General features: G+C 40.5%; 1 protein-coding gene across 1 annotated transcript in view; it reads right to left on the bottom strand.

Moving 5' to 3' along the window:
- Nucleotides 1-22,944, bottom strand: part of iars1 (isoleucyl-tRNA synthetase 1) — a 180,270-nt gene that overhangs the window by 113,528 nt on the left and 43,798 nt on the right. The window contains exons 8-12 of the mRNA XM_080181800.1: nt 17,863-17,950; nt 10,886-10,946; nt 9,137-9,232; nt 7,059-7,181; nt 6,589-6,680 (exon numbers count right to left, since the gene is read on the bottom strand). Of these exons, the coding sequence (XP_080037926.1) occupies nt 6,589-6,680; nt 7,059-7,181; nt 9,137-9,232; nt 10,886-10,946; nt 17,863-17,950 (460 nt within the window). The remainder of the gene's footprint in view (nt 1-6,588; nt 6,681-7,058; nt 7,182-9,136; nt 9,233-10,885; nt 10,947-17,862; nt 17,951-22,944) is intronic.

Below are 22,944 nucleotides of genomic sequence, written 5' to 3'. Positions count from 1 at the left end.
CATTTTAGTAAGATACTTGCCAGGTAATTTTAATTTTTACCTCAGCTAAATAAATCCATAACATACAATTGCAAATTGAACGCAGCAGTTGAATTAATCCACAATCAAAAGACTGTTCTGCAAGTGAAAGGATTTGAAATTGAGAATTTTGTGTCTCAGGTCATGCTAATATTGATTTGCTTAAGTACGTAGTTGGGTCATATTGTTGACTGACTGCTTCTGACGTCCTTGTTTTGCCATTATGTTTGCTGCAGTATATTCAAATTCCTTTTCCAATGAAGTGCAAAGTTATTTCATAATGGGAAGACTGGAGCACAAAATGCTGTAATTTTAGGCACCAGTCACAGATTGCACCACTTCAGAAAATACTGCATTCCTATTTAATTAATTTTCTTTGGCACTCTACAAAGGAGTGAAGACCAAGTGTCATCTTGAGTTAGAACAGCAATAGAGAAGAGGGGTAATCAGAGTAGGGCATCTATGTAATTTAGTTACACAGTCTGTAAAAATATACAAGCGTAGAAAAAACAGTGTGATGGCATTCAAATGTTCTGCTTCTATTTCATCCCCAAAAAGATTACTTTGTTAGGAGGGCCTTATGCACATCATGTTTTTACCATATATCCTCAGCGCCAAGTCAGTCTTGGCCAAATTACATCCATCTGAGTGACTCTCAGATGACACCTCACAATTGTTCTCCTGTCAACATGAAATATTATTTGACAACTGATTTAACAAAACATGATAGAACTTCAATAGAAATAGTTCAATATCTAAATTTATTGGTAAATAAGAGCTTTAAGTTTATTATTAGTGTCAAAAGTAGACTGACATTAACAGTGCAAAGAAATTGCTGCAAAAATTCCTTAGTCGCCACACTCCAGCGCCACTTGGGTAACCAAGCGAGAATTTAGCATGACCAACGCACCTAACGAGTACGTCTTTCAGATTGCAGGAGGAAACCAAAACACCCAGAGGAAACCCACATAGACAGGGGGAAAATGTGCAGGCTCCGCACAGGCACTGTGTCACCTGTAAAGAGTAAATATAGTTGATACTTTTATGGCTTTTCTTATTTGCTTTCCTTGGTAGGTAAGGATTTGCTTATGTGCTGTACATATTTTGAAATACAAGATTGAAGCTGGAGGAGCATGATAAAGTATGTGAAATAAAATTACTGTTTCTCCATCCAAACCCCACCACACCCATTGCATTTTCTTTCACTTTAGGTTTTTGTTAATTCACTTGTGGCCTCAAATTTTTTTTTTTACAATAACCGAAGCATAAACTGCCACAACAAGGCTCTCGTCCAATTCATCACTGAAGCAATGTAAAAGGCAATTTTCAAGAGCTTCCAGGGCAATCCCTAGCAAGCTTACATGATGTAACTTCTCAAGGAGCATTAAAAGGTTATACTTATTTCTAAAAGGACAAGTATCTGCTTGTCAAGAATAAACATGAACCAGATATAAATACTTAATAATTTATTAAGTGTGTTGGGATACTTATATAATTGGATCAGTGCCAAAAAAAACTTTCAGTAATAATACCTCACCTCTCAAAAGGCCAAAAACAGCCAAAGTTGTCAAAAACAAAATAAAACAGAAAATGCTGGAAATACTCAGCAGGTCTGACAGCACCTGTGCAAAGAGAAAGAGGATTAACGTGCTTAATCTATTTAAACCCAACCACTTGCACAAGAGTTAAAAGCTGGCTCAATGTTTCAGGTTGATGAACTTTTGTCACAAAACACAACTAAAAGATCACAGACCTGAAGCATGAATTCTGTTTCGCTCTCATGCTCCCTGACCTGCTGAGTATTTCCAGCAATTTCCTATTTTATTTCAGATTTTCAGCAACCACAACATGTTGTTTTTGTTTAAAAAAAAACAAAAAAAATCCTAACTTATCAGTTAGGAGTAAAATCAGGAATCATGTTTCCCCCCCACACAAAAGCAAAGTGGAAAAAACATTGTGAATTCTGGGCCAAATTAAATATTTAAAAATTTGATTACTAGATTTTTGCCACCATCACAAACTTTATTTCGTAGTCACCTTCGCTGATCATCGAGTGTGTACTATATTATTCACAACCTTAGTGTCCTATTTGACCCTGAGCTGAGTATGGAATTGGAAGCCATCTCCAGAACCAAATCTGCCAATTTCCATCTCCATAACATCTCCCGATTCCAACCTTGCCTCAGCCCATATGCTGAAATCTTATCCATGCCTTTGTCAACTTCAACAGCATTACCATCACTGAATTCTACACATCAATATCCTGGGAGGTCTGACAGCACCTGTGGAGTGAGAAGAGAGTTAATATTTCAAGTCTGGATGATTCTTCATCTGAGCTCTGACAAACAGTCATCTAGATTTGAAACATTAGCTCTGTTCTCTCTCTACAGATGCTAACAGATCTGCATAAATTTTCCAGCATTTTCTGCTTTTGTTTAAGATTCTAAGATACAGATTTCAGAAGCTAAGAAACAGGCAAGTAGATTAAATACAGATAGAAAACAATGAGTTGGAGTAAATGGGTCCTTTTCAGAGTGGAACTATGTGACTAGTAGAGTGCAGCAGGGATCAGTTCTTGTCTGCAACTGTTCACTCTTTACATTAATGCCCTGGAGGAACAAACAGGATGTAAGGTTTCCAAATTGGCCAATATTATAAGGGTGGAAGGGCAGGTTGTGATGAGGATATTTTGATTCATAAGAACATAAGAAATAGGAATTAAATAAAAATAAAAATCTCTGGAATTCCCTACTTCAAAGGGTGGTACACCCTTTGAAGTATTTAAAGTGAAGGCGTATAAATATTCGATAGCTTGAGGAATTGAGTAAGATGGAGAAATGGCACAAAAAAGGAGCTGTGGCCAGCATTGTGCAGCCATGATCATACTGAATGGCAGGGCAGGCTTGAAGGACTTGGTGGCCTACTCCTGCTTCTATTTCTTGCGTTCTTGCGTTGTGTCCAGCATCTGCAGTAATTTGCTTTTATCAATATCCAGGGAATCACCAACTGACCAGAACCTTAATGCAAGTACTGTCGTTACAAAACCAGATCACAAATTGAACATAAAAACATAAGAACATAAGAAATAGGAGCAGGAGTTGGCCCTCTAGCCCCTCGAGCCTGCCCCGCCATTCAATAAGATCATGGCTGATCTGTCATGGCTCAGTTCCACATTCCCGCCCTCTCCCCATAACCCTTAATCCCTTTGCCTATCAACCCACGTCTTAAAAATATTGAGCGAGGCAGCCTCCACCACTTCAACGGGCAGAGAATTCCAGAGATTCACCACCCTTTGAGTGAAGAAGTTCCTCCTCAACTCCGTTCTAAACCGCCCCCCCCTTTATCCTGAGGCTGTGCCCTCTAGTCCTACTGTCCTTTCTGAGTGGGAAGAGCCTCTCCACCTCTATCCTATCCATCCCATTCATCATCTTATACGTCTCAATGAGATCTCCCCTCATTCTTCTAAACTCTAATGAGTACAAGCCTAGTTTATTTAGCCTCTCCTCATAGTTCAACCCCCTCAACTCCGGCATCAGCCTAGTAAACCTCCTCTGCACTCCCTCCAAGGCCAAAATATCCTTGCGTAAGTGCGGCGACCAAAACTGTACACAGTACTCCAGCTGCGGCCTCACCAGTGCCCTGTACAGCTGCAGCAAGACCTCCCAACTTTTATATCCAATCCCCCTCGCTATGAAGGCCAGCATCCCATTCGCCTTCCCGACCACCTGCTGGCTGGGTTTTTGCAACTCATGCACAAGGACCCCGAGGTCCCTCTGCACTGTCGCATGCTGCAGCTTTTCGCCACGTAAGTAATAGTCCTTCCTACCATTATTCCTACCAAAGTGGACCACCTCACATTTGCCAACATTAAATTCCATTTGCCAGTTCCTGGCCCATTCGCCCAGCCTATCTAGATCCTTCTGCAGACTCTCCACACCCTCTGCACAATGTGCCGTTCCACCAATCTTGGTGTCATCAGCAAATTTCGACACCATACACTTGGTTCCCTCCTCCAGATCATCTATATAAATGGTGAATAGCTGAGGCCCCAGCACCAACCCCTGGGGCACTCCACTAGTCACCAGCTGCCAATCCGAATAGCACCCATTGACCCCCACTCTCTGCCTCCTATTTGACAGCCAATCCTCTATCCACGCTAACACCCTACCCCCAACTCCATGCCCCCTGACCTTCTGCAATAACTTCTTGTGAGGCACCTTGTCAAACACCTTCTGAAAATCAAGAAAGACCACATCCACTAGCTCTCCTCTATCCACCGCCCTTGACACATCCTCATAGAACTCCAATAAATTCGTCAGACACGACTTCCCCTTAACGAAACCGTGCTGCGTCTCCTCTAACAAACAATTCTCCTCAACATGCCTCGCTATTTTCTCCTTGATCACGGATTCTAACATTTTTCCTACGACAGACGTTAAACTAGGCAGGCCTATAGTTCCCTGCCTTTTGCCTGCCACCCTTCTTAAACAACGGCGTAACATTAGCCGTTTTCCAATCTTCCGGCACTTCCCCAGAATCCAGCGAAGTTTGGAAAATAATCACCTCCGCCATTTCCTTCAGAACACTTGGATGCATTCCATCCGGTCCTGGGGACTCGTCCACAATCAGTCCCTCCAGTCTGTCGAACACCGCCTCTCTAGTAACAATAATGTCATTCAGGCCCTCCACTCCTACCATCTTTCCATCGCTAACACCCGGCAAATTATTCACGTCTTCCTCCGTGAAGACTGAAACAAAAAAGTTATTCAGGGCCTCAGCCATTTCCCCATCCCCTACCACTAAGTCCCCCCTCTCATCCTCCAAGGGTCCAACGTTCACCCTAGCCAGCCTCTTCCTTTTTATGTATTTATAAAAACTCTTGCTATCCTTTTTTATATTAAGTGCTAGCCCAGCTTCATAGTTTATCCCACCCTTCTGTATCAACTTGGGTATTCTACAATGAGTAACTCACCTCCCGAGTCCCCAGAGCCTATCCACTATTTACACGGCATAAGTCAGTGATGTGATGGAATACTCCCACTTGCCTGGATAACAGCAGCTCCAAAAATACTCAACTAAGTCATTGAGGTCTACAGCACAGAAAAGGCCATTTAGCCCATTGCAACTGTGCCAGTCTAAAATAACCACCTATCTATTCTAATCCCTTTTTTTAAGCATTTTGCCCATAGCCTTGTATGCCTTGGCATCACAAATGCACACCTAAATACTTCTTAAATGTTATGAGGGTCTCTCCGTCCACCACATTTTCAGGCAGTGACTTCCAGAGTCCCACCACCCTTTGAGTGAAAAGGTATTTCCTCATATCCTTTCTGAACCTCTTGCCCTTCATCTTAAATCTATGCCCCAAATCATTGGGCCATCCACGAAGAAGAAATATTTCCTCCTGTCCACTCTGTCTATGCCCCTCAGAATCTTATACATCACAAACCATGCCCCCCCAGCCCCTCAGTCTCCTCTGTTCCAAGGAAACCAAACCCAGTCCATCCAATCTTTCTTCATAACTAAAACTTTCCAGCCCAGGCAATATCCTGGTAAATCTCCTCTGCACTCTTATCACATCCACACTACAATGTGGATTCCAGAACTGCAAATACTCTAGCTGTGGCCTAGCCAACATTTTGTACAGTTCCAACATAACCTCACTGCTCTTAGACTCTATGCCTCAGTTAATAAAGGCAAATATATCACAAGCCTTCTTAACCACTTTATTCACCTATCCTGCTACCTTAAGGGACTAGTGTACACGCACACCAAGGTCACACTGATCCTCGGTGCTTCCCAGGGTCCTGTTGTTCATCATGTTTCCCTTGTCTTGTTTGTCCTGCCCAAGTGCATCATCTCACACTTATCCGGACTGAATTACATTTACCGCTGACTGGCCCATCTGATCAGCCCATCTATATCCACCTGTAATCCAAGATTATCCTTTTCACTATTTACCTCCCTCCCAATTTCTTACCAAATCAACCTTCCTACATTCAAGTCTAAATCATTTATATAAATCATTAAGAGCAAGGGCCTAACACTTGGGACCCCATTGGACACAGGCTTCTGGTCCAAAAAACATTCCTCCACCATCACCCTCTGCTTCCTGCCACTCAGCCGAATCTGGATCCAATTTGCTAAATTTCCTTGGATTGTATGAGCTCTTACCTTCGCTATCAGCCTTCCATGTGGGACCTTATCAAAAGCCTCACCTAGGTCCAAGTAGGCTATGTCAAATGTATTGCCCTCATCTACACACCTGGTCACCTCTCTGTAAAATTCAATCAAGATGGTCAGACACGATGTCCCCTTAATAAAACTATGCTTACACCATCAAGCTCAACACCATCCAAGACAAAGCAGCCCACTTAACCAGTACCCCATCAACCACCATAAAAATTCTTCCTCTTAGGTAATCCTTTAGAATACAGGATTACCTGCTTCTCTTTTTCGGTCTTTAATGCTCTGCAAAGTGCGGAAATGCCAGTATTCTAAATTTTCAGGAGGGGATACACGCTCCTCATTACACTTCTGAAGGCCTCACACATTTCCCAAGGCTCTTACCTCCAACAAAATGGATAATTATGCTTGTAGGTACTACTGTGTACCAGTCGGCCTACATCCTTTAGATACTTGAGGATATGCTTGTCTGCATCCTACAAATAAAAATCAGAATTCAGGTAATTGCATGTATTTATAACTGCTCTTTTATGTTGAACCTCAAACTGTAAGCATATTTTTACAACAAAGCTTAATTCTAATACAGATCTGGCTAGTTCTTGCTCCATAACCTTGGTACAGTTAATTTTAAAAAATAATTATTTCACATAATTTCTTGCATGCTGAATGAATCTAACATAAGCCACTTCAGCACTTGCACTATATTAAGAACTATAAACTATTAAGTTTGAACTCCAAATTTTTGGGCAGCAACATAACATTTTTATATTCAGTGATATTACAAAAACTTAACATCCCTCTTGTCTATTCAATTGCCCCTCTACAATTGGAGCACATAACAATCATGCACCAACCTTCACATAGAGTCCAGCAAAGTCTGTCACTTCCGCTGTGAAACAGCCAGATGCATCAACAGGGCACACTGGTGTTGAGTCTTTCTGGATTATTCCATAATCCACACACACACGGAAATCATCCTGCGGGGCAGAAGTAAATTAAATCTCATCAGACATGGATTGTGGAGAAATGTGACAAGGAAAACCTAGTCCACCGAAGCTGTTGACATATTTGGCACAATGAATTAGTTCATTTACTTTTCTTAAAACTATTTTCCTTTTACCTCAGGTAGTGAAAAGTCAGTAAGAAATGCTTAGGGTTCAAACACCAACACTTGAGGAATTCCTCAAATTTATCATGTTAAAAAAAACCCTTAGCTGTGAAGCATCTGTTGTAATATAGCTTTGCAGCTTAAAATAGTACCTGTTGAAGGCACTACTTTCAGAATTTTCCGCTGATTTGGATCATTAAATCATTTAGCAGAGTACAATAACAGCGTCACATTTCAAACACAAAGAACAAAAAGTCAGATACTTTCAATTTGCATCTGGAAACAATTTCAAAATATATAAAAGAATTTTACCTCAATTTCCAACTTTATCTTCCCAGAAATCCATAACTTCAAGATTCCATAAACCAGTGAAGCTATCCTGATATCAGTGCCAGGATTCAGCAATTAACTGCACTGAAAATCCCACAAAATGGAAGCTCGACTGGTTAATCAAGCTAACTGAAAAGTACGTGCACAAAACCTTAAAAATGCCACAGTTTCAATACTGTATTAGCAAGCATGTCTGGAAAAGGTGTTGAATCCTGCTGTGGTCAATAGCAGACAATCCAGATGGAATTGGAAAGAGCATCAGTAGATCTGTTCTACCTGGGAAGATCAACATGGGTGTCTTCACCTCCCCCAACCAAAGACAACGGCGGTGATTCTCCAGGGCTACTAACTGTAGGTGCGGGACCCAATGGCTCATTGAATCGGATGTGAGGGCCACAATGGGATTCTCGCTGGGCATCAAACCCATTGCGAGTCTCCTGGCCTGCTCCACCAGCCCCAATCAAGTTCCCACCCATAACAAGTGGGAACCTGTTCAATATTCATAAGTCCTCCTGATATGCTTCTATATCCTTGTGAGGAGCCCATAAAGACTATAAGGCATTGGAGCAGAATTAGGCCACTCGGCCCATCAAGTCGGCTGTGCCGCTCAATCATGGCCGATACTTTCCTCATCCCCATTCTCCTGCCTTTTCCCCAGAACCCTGATCCCCTTATTAAACAAGAACCTATCGTTATCTTAAAGACACTCAATGACCTGGCCTCCACAGCTTTCTGCGGCGAAAAGTTCCACAGATTCACCACGCTCTGGCTGAAGAAATTCCTCCTCATCTCTGTTTTAAAGGATCGTCCCTTCAGTCTGAGATTGTGCCCTCCAGTTCTAGTTTTTCCTACTAGTGGAAACATCAGCTCCACCTCCACTCTATCCAGGCCTCCCAATATCCTCTAAGTTTCAATAAGATCCCCCCTCATTCTTCTAAATTCCAATGAGTATCAAACTGTAGCGGTCCTGATCAGCGTGGACCTGGCGCCCTGGACTCCAAGGAATGGCAAGGAGATAAATAGTGTGCTCACGTTCCAATCTGCCACTGCCAGGCTGCAGAGGGAGGGTTCCATAAGAGATCTTGTGGGGGGGACCCTTTCAAAATTGTGCCCCACTTCTGGTGAAGCCAGGCTGGCCAGAGTGTTTGCCATTGGGAACTTTTTTTCCCAACCAACGATGGCTGAATCACACCTGGCAAGCACTGCCACCACCAGTGGGAAACACCCTGGGTTTTACCACTGGCGGCAGCACTTGGTTTTCATTCTGGAGAATCGCAGCAGGCAATATATCACATGTTTATTCCAATTTACAAAATAGAGCAAGACACAGATGAAATTAAAACGAATGAAACACGAAAGACGCATTGCCATAGATATTTTAGTGTGATACACATTGGTGGAGAAGGTGAGGAAGAGCAAGGGCAGCACCATGGATCATCCCCACTAGCTAACTTAAATATGTTATCATATTTTAACTATGGAAATTGTACTTACTGCACCAAAGTATGGGGCCTGATGTACAACGCCAGTACCTTCCTCCTCTTTAACATAATTGTCCACAAGCACAGTGAAGGCTCCTGTTTCTTTGCACTGAAAGACAATAAAATTACCTTTATTTTCCTTGTAGAATTACTTCATAAATCACCATTTCTAGATTCAATAAAATTATGATTAAGGAAAATTAAGACAATTCACAGTCATTAAAGTTTTTTGCAAGACGTACAAAAGCAACATTTTTAAAAAAGTGACCAAAATTAATTACCATTTGATATTTTGTTTTTAATAGTTAGAACATTCAGCACAAGTTGATAATATTAATGCCAGCACCATTCAGTACCAAGTTTGGAGCTCAAGATCAAATTCACTATAAATATATCCACCGAATTAATGCAGTAGCATCCCTAATTATTGCAGGTAGTTCCAATGTGTTGTTTATTTCAATGTAATTATTAAAACTATATATTAAATCATAAAGTGGTATCAAAACCTGCAGATTGACAACTGTTCCAGTACAGTCATTTTAGCATCATTTAGTTAAACATTTTCAACTTGGGCTATTTACCACAATTATTAAAGACATTCACACCTTTTTTAAATACAAAACTTAACCTGAAAAATGATTAAATAAATACAATGGACAAATCCAATTGTTTTCCCAAGCTGTGGAAAGTTTGGGGTTTAATCAATAACAAAACTTGACTTAACACTTTTACGATAAATTGATTAATTACATAATAAATATCATTCTCAATGATGAAATCCAAATGGTGCAAAGTTTAGCACAGTTAAAACATCAAAGATGCATTTACAGATTTTAATTCTTTAGAGTTGTTCAGCTAATACCATGCTCAACAAGAGCCATAAAAAGGATAGCAACAGTCTAAAAGCACACAATGTCCACACTATCATTAAAATTTGTTAGTGGTCATTTAGCATCTTTATGAACAACTGTGAGAATAGTTCAAAACTTGATCAATGAAACTGTCAGGAAAATGTTGGTGACATGAAAATATCAGGGAATCCAAGAAATTGGAATATTTTCTGCTGGTTAAAAACTGTGGGAAGTTATAAGTTGATTAAGACAGGGACAGTGTAGCTGTGTTAATGGAACTAGTGCCTATATGTTCATGGGCATAGCAACACTGCAAACAGTTGTTTATCCAAGGAAAGTTAGGAACAACGAATGGATTTGAATAAATTGTTCAGGGTTCAAAGGAAGAGATGCAACATATGAAGAAAGGTTCATAAAGCAAGTGTATTTTGCTTTTACACTCCATGAGGAAACGAAGGTAATTAAGTTGGAGTTCTAAAGAGTTTAGGTCCGATAAGGGAAGATCAAAAGGAAAACTGTATTTGAGGAGATGATCAAACCTATGCAGAGAGCTGATTTTAGACCCGTCAACAATTGGAATAGCTGTTTACCCCCTCCCAACCAAAAGCTACTTAACGACACCTCTTATTCAAAAATGAAAGCCACGTCATCTTTCAAAATTTTTATGATTAATATCTGCAAATCAGCAGCTACTCGTCCAAACTTACAGGTTATGCTATTGTACTGCAACATCAATACGTTTAGCTATAATTCACAGTGGAGCAAGTGTAGCATTCTACTTTTGTAAATATACCATTACTGTTGCCAAGTTAGCAATCTATAATCTTACTAATAAGATGTGCAGCATACTGTGTGCAGTTCAATACTCAACAGGGACACTCAAGTGCAGTTGGAAGTACTTTCCATCTTACCTTTAAGAAATAATCAAACAATGGCCTGTACTTCTTGCCTTTGAGAGCAGAGCCTTGGAATCTTCACATAAAGAAAACGCAATTAATTTGACTTAATTTAACTGATGACAGAAGATTGTTCTCAGCACAAAACTAGGAAGGAGCCTTCAAGATCATGCAACAAAATAAGTCAGAATTATTACATGTATCAAATGCATCCCTATCAGCAAAGAGACTTTAACAAGAAAAAGAAACACAAGACAAGAAAATGAAATTGAAAAAGACAGAACAATGACCATGCAAAGTCATTTACATTCTCCAATTAAAAACTTGAAGTAAAAAATCAGTTGCATTTTTTAGCTAATCATGTTTCTAATCAATATTAAATGTGCAGTGACAGCAATTTTGGAACACTGGACTTCGGTGCAGAATAGACCATTTTGTGAATGTGTTTTTTTTTATTCATTCACAATGTGTGGCCATTGCTTGCAAGGTCAGTATTTATGACCCACCCACATTATGGAGAAGGCGGTAGGAAGCCATCTTCTTGAATTGGTCCACTCTGTTGTAGCAGTTTTGAAACAATGGTGTGGCTTGCCATGCCAATTTAAAGGAAATTCCAAATCAGCTACATTGCTGTGGGTATGGCGTCTTCTTTAAAAATATAAAAGAAAAGCAAGGGGTCGGAATGAGAATAGGCCTCTTGGAGAATAAGAATGATGGGGAACCAGGAAATGTCAGGCCAGTTAAATAAATACTTTGAGTCAGTCTTCATGGTGGAAGACACTAATAACAAAGGCAAAAGGGAGTGAGGCAAATAAATAATCACTAGAGAAAAAGGATTAGGGAAACTAATGGGGCCAATGGCCAGTAAATCACCAGGGCCTGGTGAGTTGCATCTTAGGATATTAAAGTGGCTACAAAGATAGTGGACATATTCATAGCAATCTTCCAAGAATCCATAAAATTCCAGAAGCCTCCAAGAGGATTGGAAAACTGCCAATGTATTCAAAAAGGGAGGGAGGCAAAAACAGGTAACTATAGGCCAGTTAGCTTAACTTCAGTCATTGGGAAGATATTAAAAATCCATTATAAAGAATGTAAAAACAAAGCATTTAGAAATACATAATACAATCAAGAAGAGCATGGTTTTATGAAGGGGAAATCATGCCTGACAAATTTATTAGGATTCTTTGAGGAGGTAATGAGCAAGATAGATAAAGAAAAACCAGATGTAATATATTTGGATTTCCAAAAAGCTTTCAATATAGTACCGCATAAAAAGCTACTTAATAAGACAAGAGCTCATGGTGTTTGGGGGGCGCGGGTTCATATGGTGAGTATAGATGGAGGATTGACCAATTAATGGAAGACAAAGAGTTGGTTTAAGAGGGGCATTTTCAGGATGGCAACCTGTGACTAGTAGAGTGCTACAGGGATGAATGCTGGTGCCATAATTATTTCCAATATACATTAATAACATGGTTGAGGGAAGTGAATGTTCTATTGACAAGTTTGCGGATGACACAAAAGCTGTAAAGCCAAGTAGTGAGGATGACATGAATTTACAGAGACAGAATTTATAGACAGGTTAAGAAAGTGGGTAAATTCTTGGCAGTTGGAATATAATGATGTCGGAAAATGTGAAGTTTTGTTGGAAGAATAAAGAAGCTGAATATTACTTAAATTAAGAAAGACTGTAGATAGCTGCAGCAAAAAGGGATTTGGGGATCCTGTGCATAAATCACAAAAAGCTAGTGTCTTACAATGTGCAAGTTCAGCAAGTCAGAGGGAATGCAAATGGAATGTTGGCCTTTATTTCAAAGGGAATGGAGTATAAAAATAAGTAAATCTTGCTTAAACTGTGTAAGACACTAATTAGACCACACCTGGAATACCATGAACTGTTTTGGTCCCCTTATCCAAGGAAAGATACACCACCATTGGAAGCGGTCCAAAGAAGGTTCATTACATTGATCCCAGATATGGAGTGATTTTCATGTGGACAGATCGAGTAGGTTGGGCCTGTGTGCATTGCAGCAGGAGAGTGGAGTTGAGGATTATCATATCAGATCAGTCATGGGAGAATGGTGGCACAGTGGTTACCACTGCTGCCTCACATCGCCAGGGACCTGGGTTCAATTCTGGCCTCGGGTCACTGTCTGTGTGAAGTTTGCATGTTCTCCCCATGCCTGTATGGGTTTCCTCCAGGCGCTCTGGTTTCTTTCCACAGTCCAAAGATGCATGGGTTAAGTTGATAGGGACAATTTAGCATTGCCATAATGTTAGAGAGATTAGCAGGATAAATATGTGGGACTATGGGGATTGGGCCTAGATGGAATTATTGTTGATGCATCTCAATGGGCCAAATGGCCCCCTTCTGCACTGTAGGGATTCTATAATTTCACTGAATGGTGGAGCAGATTCAATGGGCTGAAAGATCTACATTGCTCCTCCATTTGATGGAGTCACATATAGATCGGATCACTAAGAACGTTAGATTTCCTTCCCTTAAGGACATTTATGAATTTTACATTAAACTCGTTCCATGGTGACCAATACTTATATTAGTTTTTAATTTCAGTTTTATTTAATTAACTTTTAAAATCCCTAACTGCTATGGTGGGAACCAGGGCTCTGATTATTATGCCAAACTGCTGGAGTACTCATCAGGAAACATAATGATTTTATTTTATAAACAATAATGAGATAAATAATTGGTTAGTGTAATATTTCTCCTTTACTCATGGAGTATGGATGGCAAGATCAGCAAAAGAACTCTTTGCTCTTCTTCAGCGGCGTCACAAGTCTTTGACATCCATCTGAATAATCAGAACAGGTATGCTTGGTTCAATCTCATCCAAAGAACAAAATCAGTAAAACCAGTTATATCAGTTACAAACCAAGTGCAAGCAGTGCAGCAGAATACTGGCCTCGAATATGAGATTGTAACAACGGCAAAACAGTTAATTCTTGCCATCATTACTGCACAAGACTAACAGCAACTTCTGACATTTGTACTTAAAAGTTAAAATCCAGAAGCTGCCATTAACTGTACTCTCTACAGAGTGTGCTACTGCAGCCTCTGCAGATGGAATCAACAGAGAACCAATAAATTGGCCTGGTCTTCAATTTTCTTTTACACAATATTATCACTGTAAACAACATTGAAAATATTGAACCTTGTTGAATGAGCTGTAACTGAGATTCAAAGTCATAATTAACGCAGAACAACCTCTCTGGCCCTGAAATCTAATTTTAGAAGTGTGGAGTCTCAGTCTCTCAAAAAAATCCAAAAATCCTGTGATTTGAAGTAAAAAATAATTTCAAGTTTATGACATTTCAGGGTCAACCATAATACCATGTAAATATCCCAATCTTTATTTCACTTCCTGTGCAAAGTCCTTGGCTGCAATTGATAACGCCTGTTTTTAACTTCTTTTGCTGTCGTGAGGACTCCCCAATTTGACTGGTGGATCGGTTTGCCTGCAGATGGTACCAGTTTCAAATGCACACCACAGAGGGAACTTTACAGTCCATTACATTTTTGTGGATAGTTTTTCTTAAGTTCATCAGTTAGCGCAGTCCCTTCACCACTGACCACAACATGCAAGTCATAAACTTCTTTTTCAATAGGCTTAAGAAGAGTTAAAAACAACATATTTTTTGAATTACCTCATAAAAAGCAGGTGCTTGTAACACTGTGCCTATTAAGTTTCATGATATCTCTTTCATTTTTTACCCATATCTAAGCAAAATTTTGAATACAGATACATGTGAAAAAGATTGCCAATTCTTCGCTAATCATGTGGCATTATAAATGGAAAATGCTATCTACAGCCTACCTTACTGGGAAAATACGGTTACATACCATCAGACCCCATAACTATTTTCCCCCTACATACCAAGAAAACAGAAAAAACAGATGGAATCTCAAATGCTCTCTTGAAACTGATGCCAGTTGCCCCAAATGTTGTGAAAAACAAGGCCAGAGTGAAAAGCAATAGGATTTATTCATCAGATTGCATCTTTCTGTTCAGTCTTCCTGGATAACCTCCTGATCTGCTGCATTCTATGACTGAGTGAAAATGCATTCTAGCAAAGGTAAGCACATGAACCCATAGTCTGGTTTTGTTCTCCTGGAGTCTTCATTGTCTTTCAGCTTCTCATGTTGAATGCTTCGCCCCATGTCAGCAATGTCAATAAACAGAATTAGCAACCAAAGAGAAGGAAATGGAAACAGGAAAACAGAAGATCACATGGAAAAGTTCATCATAGACAACACCATACTTAGGGCATAAAGTTAAAGAGTCCTCGCCTTAGTGGGCTGAATTAAGAGAACTTCTGCAACATTGATGTCTTCAGCACCAAACAGCAACTCTGAGTGAGAGTGTGATGCGGCTCCAGAAATAAGAAAAGGGTTGAGAAAACAGTGCATGTGGTACTAAACAATAGCTGATTAAATTTATTCTAGGGAGCTGCACAAAGGATGAAAGAAAGAGCAATAGTACTAACTCCATGAATAATGCCAAATAACTAATGATAAAATTGAAAGACAACCAGGCACTGAGCGAAATCAAAGCTCACCATGTCCTCCAAATACTTGAGAGCAGCTACCAATAAAGCAAACAATTAAAAGGAAGAACGTACTTTTTATATTTTTGCAGCATGTGTCTTGCCATTTATAGCTAGTAAGAAAGAGACAGGCCCAATTTCAATTCCTTTCCAAAGGGTAAATTATGAAATATATTTGCTGCCAAAAATCACAGTAACAGAAGTTGAGACCATCAACAATGTTGAACCATTTCAAGGTACTACTCTGAAAGCAATGAGACACTCTGCTGATGACTGGTTGAATAGGAATTAATTCCTATTCATGTAGATGAATAAATTAGGCAAATTATATATTCCAGTATAATATGTATGCAGTCTCAACCCTTCAACCTAATAGAAGAAAGTGCTTTCAGGTTTTTAAAAAACTCCACAAGCATTATCTTGTTTATTTTAATTGAAATACAATGTCAGATAGAGAATTTAAACCAAAATGTCCTCAGGAAATTTGGCATTTGAGGCGGGCTGCAAAGAGAACAAAAACATGAACTGTGTTGAATCTGTTTTGAGTGCTGCATAATGCATCACCCCAGACCCAACATGATTTGCATTTGCTCAGAAAGGATGTTAAACATCACTCCCTCCTGCATGAAAATACAACACAAACAAAATACAACCCATCAATGTGTGAAAATAGGAAAAGGAGTTCATATAGCAACAAGGGGCTTCATGCAGGACTTGAAACATTTCAGGAATGGTGCAAGGAAGTCAGAATCATGCAGGTAGTGATTCAACTCATCTGACAGAGCGAGAGTTTAAAAAAACACAAAGTTGCATTTGCTCATCAACACCCAATGGAGGCAACTGCTGTTTTAAAAAAAAGACTTTGAAGACAACACCATAAATCCTGCCAATTCTCTATCATACACAACACACATAATTCTCTATCATCTATCTTCGTCCCATGAACATCCTGGGGAGAATTACAGTGATAGCATTAAGTGCAATCTCCTGATCTAAAATTTGCTTGGGTTTCTGTGCTGGTTGGAAACTTCAGAAATAAACTGCAATGACATGCATGAGACCAGCTATAACTCCTTACTCAGGAAGGCATGAAATAACTTAGACTCAAAGTGGCAGGCCTTTCAGAGGTTATCTTTAATGTTACACGTGTCTAAGAAAGGGAGTGAGCCAGTGTAAGCAAGTGCATGAAAGGTAAAGAAAATGTGGGTTTGAAAAATGAAAGCATGAAGAAGAAAATTCAAAAAAAAGACGTATTTTTAAGAATTAGAGATACCAAAGAGAAAAAACAAAACGAGGAAAATAACATTGGAGAGGGAGTGAATAACAGATTTTACAAAGCAGAAAAAGGAACATACATAAGCGTGCAAAGAGTCTATGAGCATGTCATAAAGGGAACAATCAAATTAAGAAGGAAGTGAATAAGAAAGAAAGTGCAAGGTACACAACAGGAAGGCAGAAATAAATCAAAGCATCATTTAAAATTACAGTAGAGGGAGAACACATCATCATTGAATGCTGGATCTTTCAACAAGTAGTCATACTGGACTCACGTTCCTGCTTTCTGTTCTTAACCCACATGTTTCTTATCCTCATTTACCTGCTCATCATCTTTATAAAATTATGAAAATCAGCTTCCAATTTTTTTTTTTTTAGGTACAGCATTCCTGATCCCAACAACTAATTGAAAAAATTCTCCCCTCTTGATCTTTAGCCCGTGATGTTAATTGATGGCCTCTGGTTCTCAATTCACTCTGTATCGATACGCGCAATCTTCTTGGAGATCCTCTCCACTTGGAGCCGGCAGTTTGCGGTGTCAATGGTAGTCATGATGTGGCGATGCCAGCGTTGGACTGGGGTAAACACAGTAAGAAGTCTCACAACACCAGTGTAAAGTCCTGGTGTTGTGAGACTTCTTACTGTGTTTACCCCAGTCCAACACCGGCATCTCCACATCATCTCAACTCACTCAGCACAGGATGTCTTTCTATATCTACTCAATGAAAACCTCTATTATCTCACCTCTGCAGCTTTCTTAGGAGAACAATCATAACTTTTCCTTCTAACCTCTCTTTATAACCGCAGTCATTCATCCTGGTAAACCTCCACTATACCCTCTCTAAGGTCTTTACATAGAAACAGGGATCCGTTGAGCCTGCTCTGCCATTCAATGAACCCTCTCTTTCCTGAATGTTTGCATGAGTGTATCAGAGCCAGAAACAAAATACAATTCACAGTGAACAAAACACAAACACAATAGGGATGAGAGTGGCAGCCAAGCATTAAAGTTTTCTCCATTTGCACTGTTGTGCACAATTGATTGGTAAATAGTGGTTTCACAACAGATTACAGTTTTCTATTTTATAGTAAAATACACCTTAAACCGCAGTTAATTTCAGATGATAACTGTGTCACCATGTACCAACCTGTCCAGAATAGTGTATTCACTGTCAGATTTAAATAGTGCTATCAGCCTGGCTTCCATCATTATATAGACGTTTCCAGTAGAGTTGTCTGCAAAGACATAACAAATGGAATCATTAAGAGTTTAGCCAGGCATTAGGGTATACATTGTAATTGAAGCTATTTAATTTTAAGACATATTTTAATAAGAATCGGAACTACAATCAGAATAAACATTTAAAGTTGATGTTTTACCATAGAATATCACAAAATCAGTCAGAAAAGCATTTAAATGTCAATCTCACACTGGCAGATGCTATCTTTTCTAAGCATAACAAATCTGAGAGGCTGCAGATATATCAAGAACATAAATATACTCAATGCGCAACTTGTTTTCCATTCAGAGGACTGTATCATGACTTGAATTGCTACAAATTTGGGTTTTGCCAAGAATACTTCAGAAGTGGCAAATCATGAAATGTCCCAATCACAATTTTTTTGCAAATACTTTCTCTGTTGCTTTGCTTCTGCTAAACTTTGATGTAAAAACACATCAATAAGTAAGCCATTATAGCACAGCACGAACAGCACATAAATTGATTTTAAATGTCCAGAAGCTGTGTTTTATGTTGGTAGGTAGGACAACACTCCAATGGGAATCCATAATCTGCAGGTGTTATTAGGGCCAATTACAGAAATCTTGATAAGAATGAAAAGGGGGCTAACATTTCAAACTGCCTCCAATTGCAGCTTTCTTTGTGGGGTGTCATGAAATTCAGATTCTGGAGTCACCGAACACAGCTCTTTTAGTTCGTCAGGTGCTAGCGACAGCCAGATTAGCAAAAATGATCAAAGTAACCATGGAATATCTTTGCACCATCTACACGATGCACTGCAGGAACTCATCAAACCTCCTTAGATAGCACCTTCTAAAACTGCAACCACAACCATTTAGAAGCACACGAGCAGCCGATACCCGAGAACACCACCACCCGATTTCCCTTCCAAGCCATCCCACATCCCTATATCACCGTTCCTTCGTTGTTGCTAGGTCAAAATCCTGGAACTGCCTCCCTAACAACACTGTGGGTGTATCCACACCACATTAACTGCAGCTGATCAAGAAGGCAGCTCACCACCATCTTCTAAAGCACACTTAGGGATGTGCAACAAGCGCTGGCCGAGCTAGCAACATCCACTTTCCAAGAATGATTTTTTTTTAAATCATCCCTCTGCTCACCGACCTACAGTGGTTCACTGTCCACCAACAGCTTATTTTGAAATTCAAATTTCTTCCTTGCCCTTCTTCCTCTCCCTTAATCAACATTGTCCTTTGTAAGGCAGTTACAGTGCGGTCTCCATCACCTGTGTGTCCATCACAGAAACATGTTGGAGATTTAAACAAGGAATTAGAGGTATGGATTTGAGAGCATGGAGATGCCAATACTCCAAGAAGTGAGGAAAGCAAGTTGCAAACAAGCATTAGTTTGCTAAAATACAAGGTGGCGAGGGTGAGTTTTTTTTTTAAAAGATGGGCAATGAGGCTGTGGTTTCAAAAGAGGAGGGAGATATTTAAATTATCTAACTTAGAAGCTGGGAAAAGAAGTTGGGTGATGTGCACTTTAGTGAACTGGAGTCGATGAAGCAGAAAGTAAGACTTTATCAACAAGAAAAGCTTGAAGCAGGCATGAAGAGACATGAGAGAATCTACAGAAAGATGTAACATCAGGGAGAGGAAACTTGAAAGGAGATTTGGCTCGGCGGTCAAGGGTAATGGAAACAGTCGAGGCAGCTGAGTGACTGGGCTCAATTTTGGTGACAAAGAAGTCCATGAACTTCTGGTACATTCGGGTGAGGGATTGGAGCAAGTGAACATTGTTTAAGGAGAAGGACAGTGGGAAAGAAGTTTGTACCCCTCAAATTAAAGGAATTGGAGATGGGACACACCGGGAAAATATCCTTTCTGTAAACATGACTGCCCATTATGATTTCATCATCTCTATAACATTGCTTCACAACTACCATGGTTCCTCTGTTGCTAAAACCCTCACGCTTGCTCTTGTTACCTCTGATTCAATTATCCTACCATGAACTCTGTTAATTTGATCGCTACCAAACTCTTGTTGCCCATATCCCAACTCGCACCAAGGCAGCAATTCTCCCAACCTGCCACACTAATTTTCTAGTGCGGCGTGGTGGGAGAATCTCGTGTCTGGGCATGCAATGGGATTTGCGTACGCCATACGATTCGCGCTGGAAACCAGCAGGAACACCAGTTAAGTACTTTACATCTTATTTTAATGTGATTAGCAGGCCCAGGACTTAATTCTCTGGGCTCACCAGCATCTCCCATCCCACCAGCAGTATTTCACTCCAGCGGAGTTCAGAATATCTCCCCACTTTTGGGGAGTTAACGGCCTGACCCTGCTGAAGTGAAGTGGGGGGGCAATCAGAGTTCCCCAGAGGGGTCATGCCCCCTGGACATGGACACCCTGGCAGTGCCAGCCTGTCTCCCTGGCACCATCCAAGAGGCAAAGTGCCCATTCCCATGGGGCACCTCAACAGCATCCACCAGGCATCAGGCAGTGCCAAGGGGGTGGGAAAAATCAGTGGGGGTGGAGAGTCCCGCTGCCAATCTGCATATGGATCTATGGGGACGGGTGGGAGGTCAGCAAATGGGGAGGGTGTTGAATCATTTTTGGGGGGACTGGAAATTGGGGTGTGCTGTGATCGGGTTAGCCAGCGATCAAAAGGCTTACAGTTAGGAGCCACTGTGCATGCGCACAGGCCCGCTAGTTTCCACGTTCTCGGTGAAATAGGCCCTGCCCCCTGAAATCTAATGATATTCACGATGGTGGCCTCTGCGTTGCACAGAACGTGGGAGGTTCTAGTGTGAACTCCCACTGAAAGGAACAGCATGAATTATCCAGTTTTCTCGCAAATTCAACACTTAGAACTTTTTTGGGAGAATTTCACTCCAAGCTCCTTTCACCCATACAAAAACAAAAAAAAGCTAGAAAATCTCATCAATCTGCCCACTGAGCTACAAGGGCTCATTGGCCACCAATGGCTTATTTTAAAACTCAAATTCCTCCATCTCTCACCTCACCTCACCCCACCTCTGTAATCCTCTTCGGTTTTAAAGCCCTCAAAAGATCTCATTTATCAGTCACAGAATCCCTAGTGTAGAAGCGGCCATTCGACCCATCGAGTCTGCACCAACTCAGAGTATTTTACCCAGGCCCACACCATGCACTATCCCCACAACCCCACGCATTTATCCCACTAACCCATCTGATCTATACATGTTGGGACATTAAGGGGCAAATTAGCATGGCCAATCCACCAAACCTGCATATCTTTGGACTGTGGGAGGAAACCCATACAGACACGGAGAGAATGTCTAAACTCCATACAGTCACCCAAGGCCGGAATTGGACTCAGGTTCCTGAAACTGTGAGGCAGCACTGCTAGCCACTGTGCCACTCCATCACTGACTTGGGCTACCTAGACCCTAACCTATGGAATTCTCTCCACGAGCCCTTTTGCCTCTCTCTTTCCTCCAAGCATCTTTTTGTCTGATATCATCCATGCAAAGTATCTCAGCCCTTTTAGCTATCTTAAAGGAGCTATGTAAAGACACATTGCTTGTGTTGAATGACCAAGGTGAAAAAGGGACAGATTTCACAGGGAACAAGGGCAAAGATCACCAAGTGGTCGAGCATATCGACAGAAACAGTACTATATTGAAATATAGGAATGGCTCAGCTGATAAAATACAACATTCCTGCGTCATAAAGTGTTCATTCTCTGATAAGGACTAAATGTAGGACATTGTTGCCATGGCAATGGAGGTGTTGAAGGACTCTGAAGGACAAATTCAGTCTGAGCTGATCGCAAACTCCAAAGAAGTGACGCTACACAAAGCACTTCAGCTTTCTTTTCTATCTCAATTACATTTATTTCTTTCCCTTCAAGGCATCAGATCTTTGCTCAAGTGTCTATTATTCATTTATGGCCCTCATCAATAAGTATTGGGAGGCTATTCAATTATGGAGACACTACAAACGAACCCAATCCCAATCACACGCGCAAAAAAAAATCCAGCGGGATAATTCTATCAAACTTCATCTTCCCAAATGCAACTAACTGCAAATGCGCAGAGATTTTAACCAGACTATTTGCTGGTCTGCCTTTAGCTGCTAAGGCACCAGCAAAGCCCTTATGGAAATTAATGGAAACTACTGAAACATCAACATATGGCAGGAGTTCAGGAATACGGAATTCAATTCACCCCTGTTAAATTACCAAACTCAAATCACTCCACTGTAAGGAGACAAAAGGAGATAACTAAACCTGGGTTTGTTTTATTTACCCACAATAGATTAGCTGAGCTCCGAGAACAAATTTGACAGTTTCAACAACGTGGTTCCATGCACCTTTCTGGTAAGGAATGTCCCAGAATGCTGTTAGAAAAGGCATCTTTAAACTTTGGGGAAGCTACCCATGGAATGTCATTGTGACAAACCCAGACAACAGTACCACATGGGAGCATCATTGCAACTTGACTTTTCCAATTTGGGAAAACACTGATTGTCAAAATCTTCTTTTAAAACAAAGATCTATGTGTTGCCAGAGCCATCAATCTCAGTTACAAAGATTCAACAAAGTGAAAAGGATACAGTACCAGCATGTATTTATGCATTCAACAGGTCTACTACTGGCTGGAATCATACCTGGCACCAGCAAACATTTGTTGGAAGCCAAATATAGCCCCAGGACATTGCTGCAGAACAGTGCCCTGGCCTAACATCTCCATTTGCTTCATTAATGACTGATATTCACTCTTGATTTCAGGGTTCAGTTCCATTCACAACTATTCAGGTAAAGAAGATGCAGCAAGATCTGGAGGTGCTTGGGCTAATAAAAAGTAACACACGTGCCACACAAGTTCCAGGTAATGATCATTTCCGACAGAAGAGAACCTAACCACCTCCCAGTGATATTCAATGACATTATCATTGCTGTTTTCCATTCGCCACCCCATCAATGCTTTGAGGGTCACCACTGACCAGAAACTGAACTGGACCAGTCATATAAATACA

The sequence above is a fragment of the Carcharhinus amblyrhynchos genome, chromosome 3, assembly GCF_965287045.1.
Source record: "Carcharhinus amblyrhynchos chromosome 3, sCarAmb.v2.hapA, whole genome shotgun sequence".
Lineage (NCBI taxonomy): Eukaryota > Metazoa > Chordata > Chondrichthyes > Carcharhiniformes > Carcharhinidae > Carcharhinus > Carcharhinus amblyrhynchos.
Note: the sequence above shows the minus strand (reverse complement) of the source record. Positions and strands in the feature narration are given on the sequence as shown.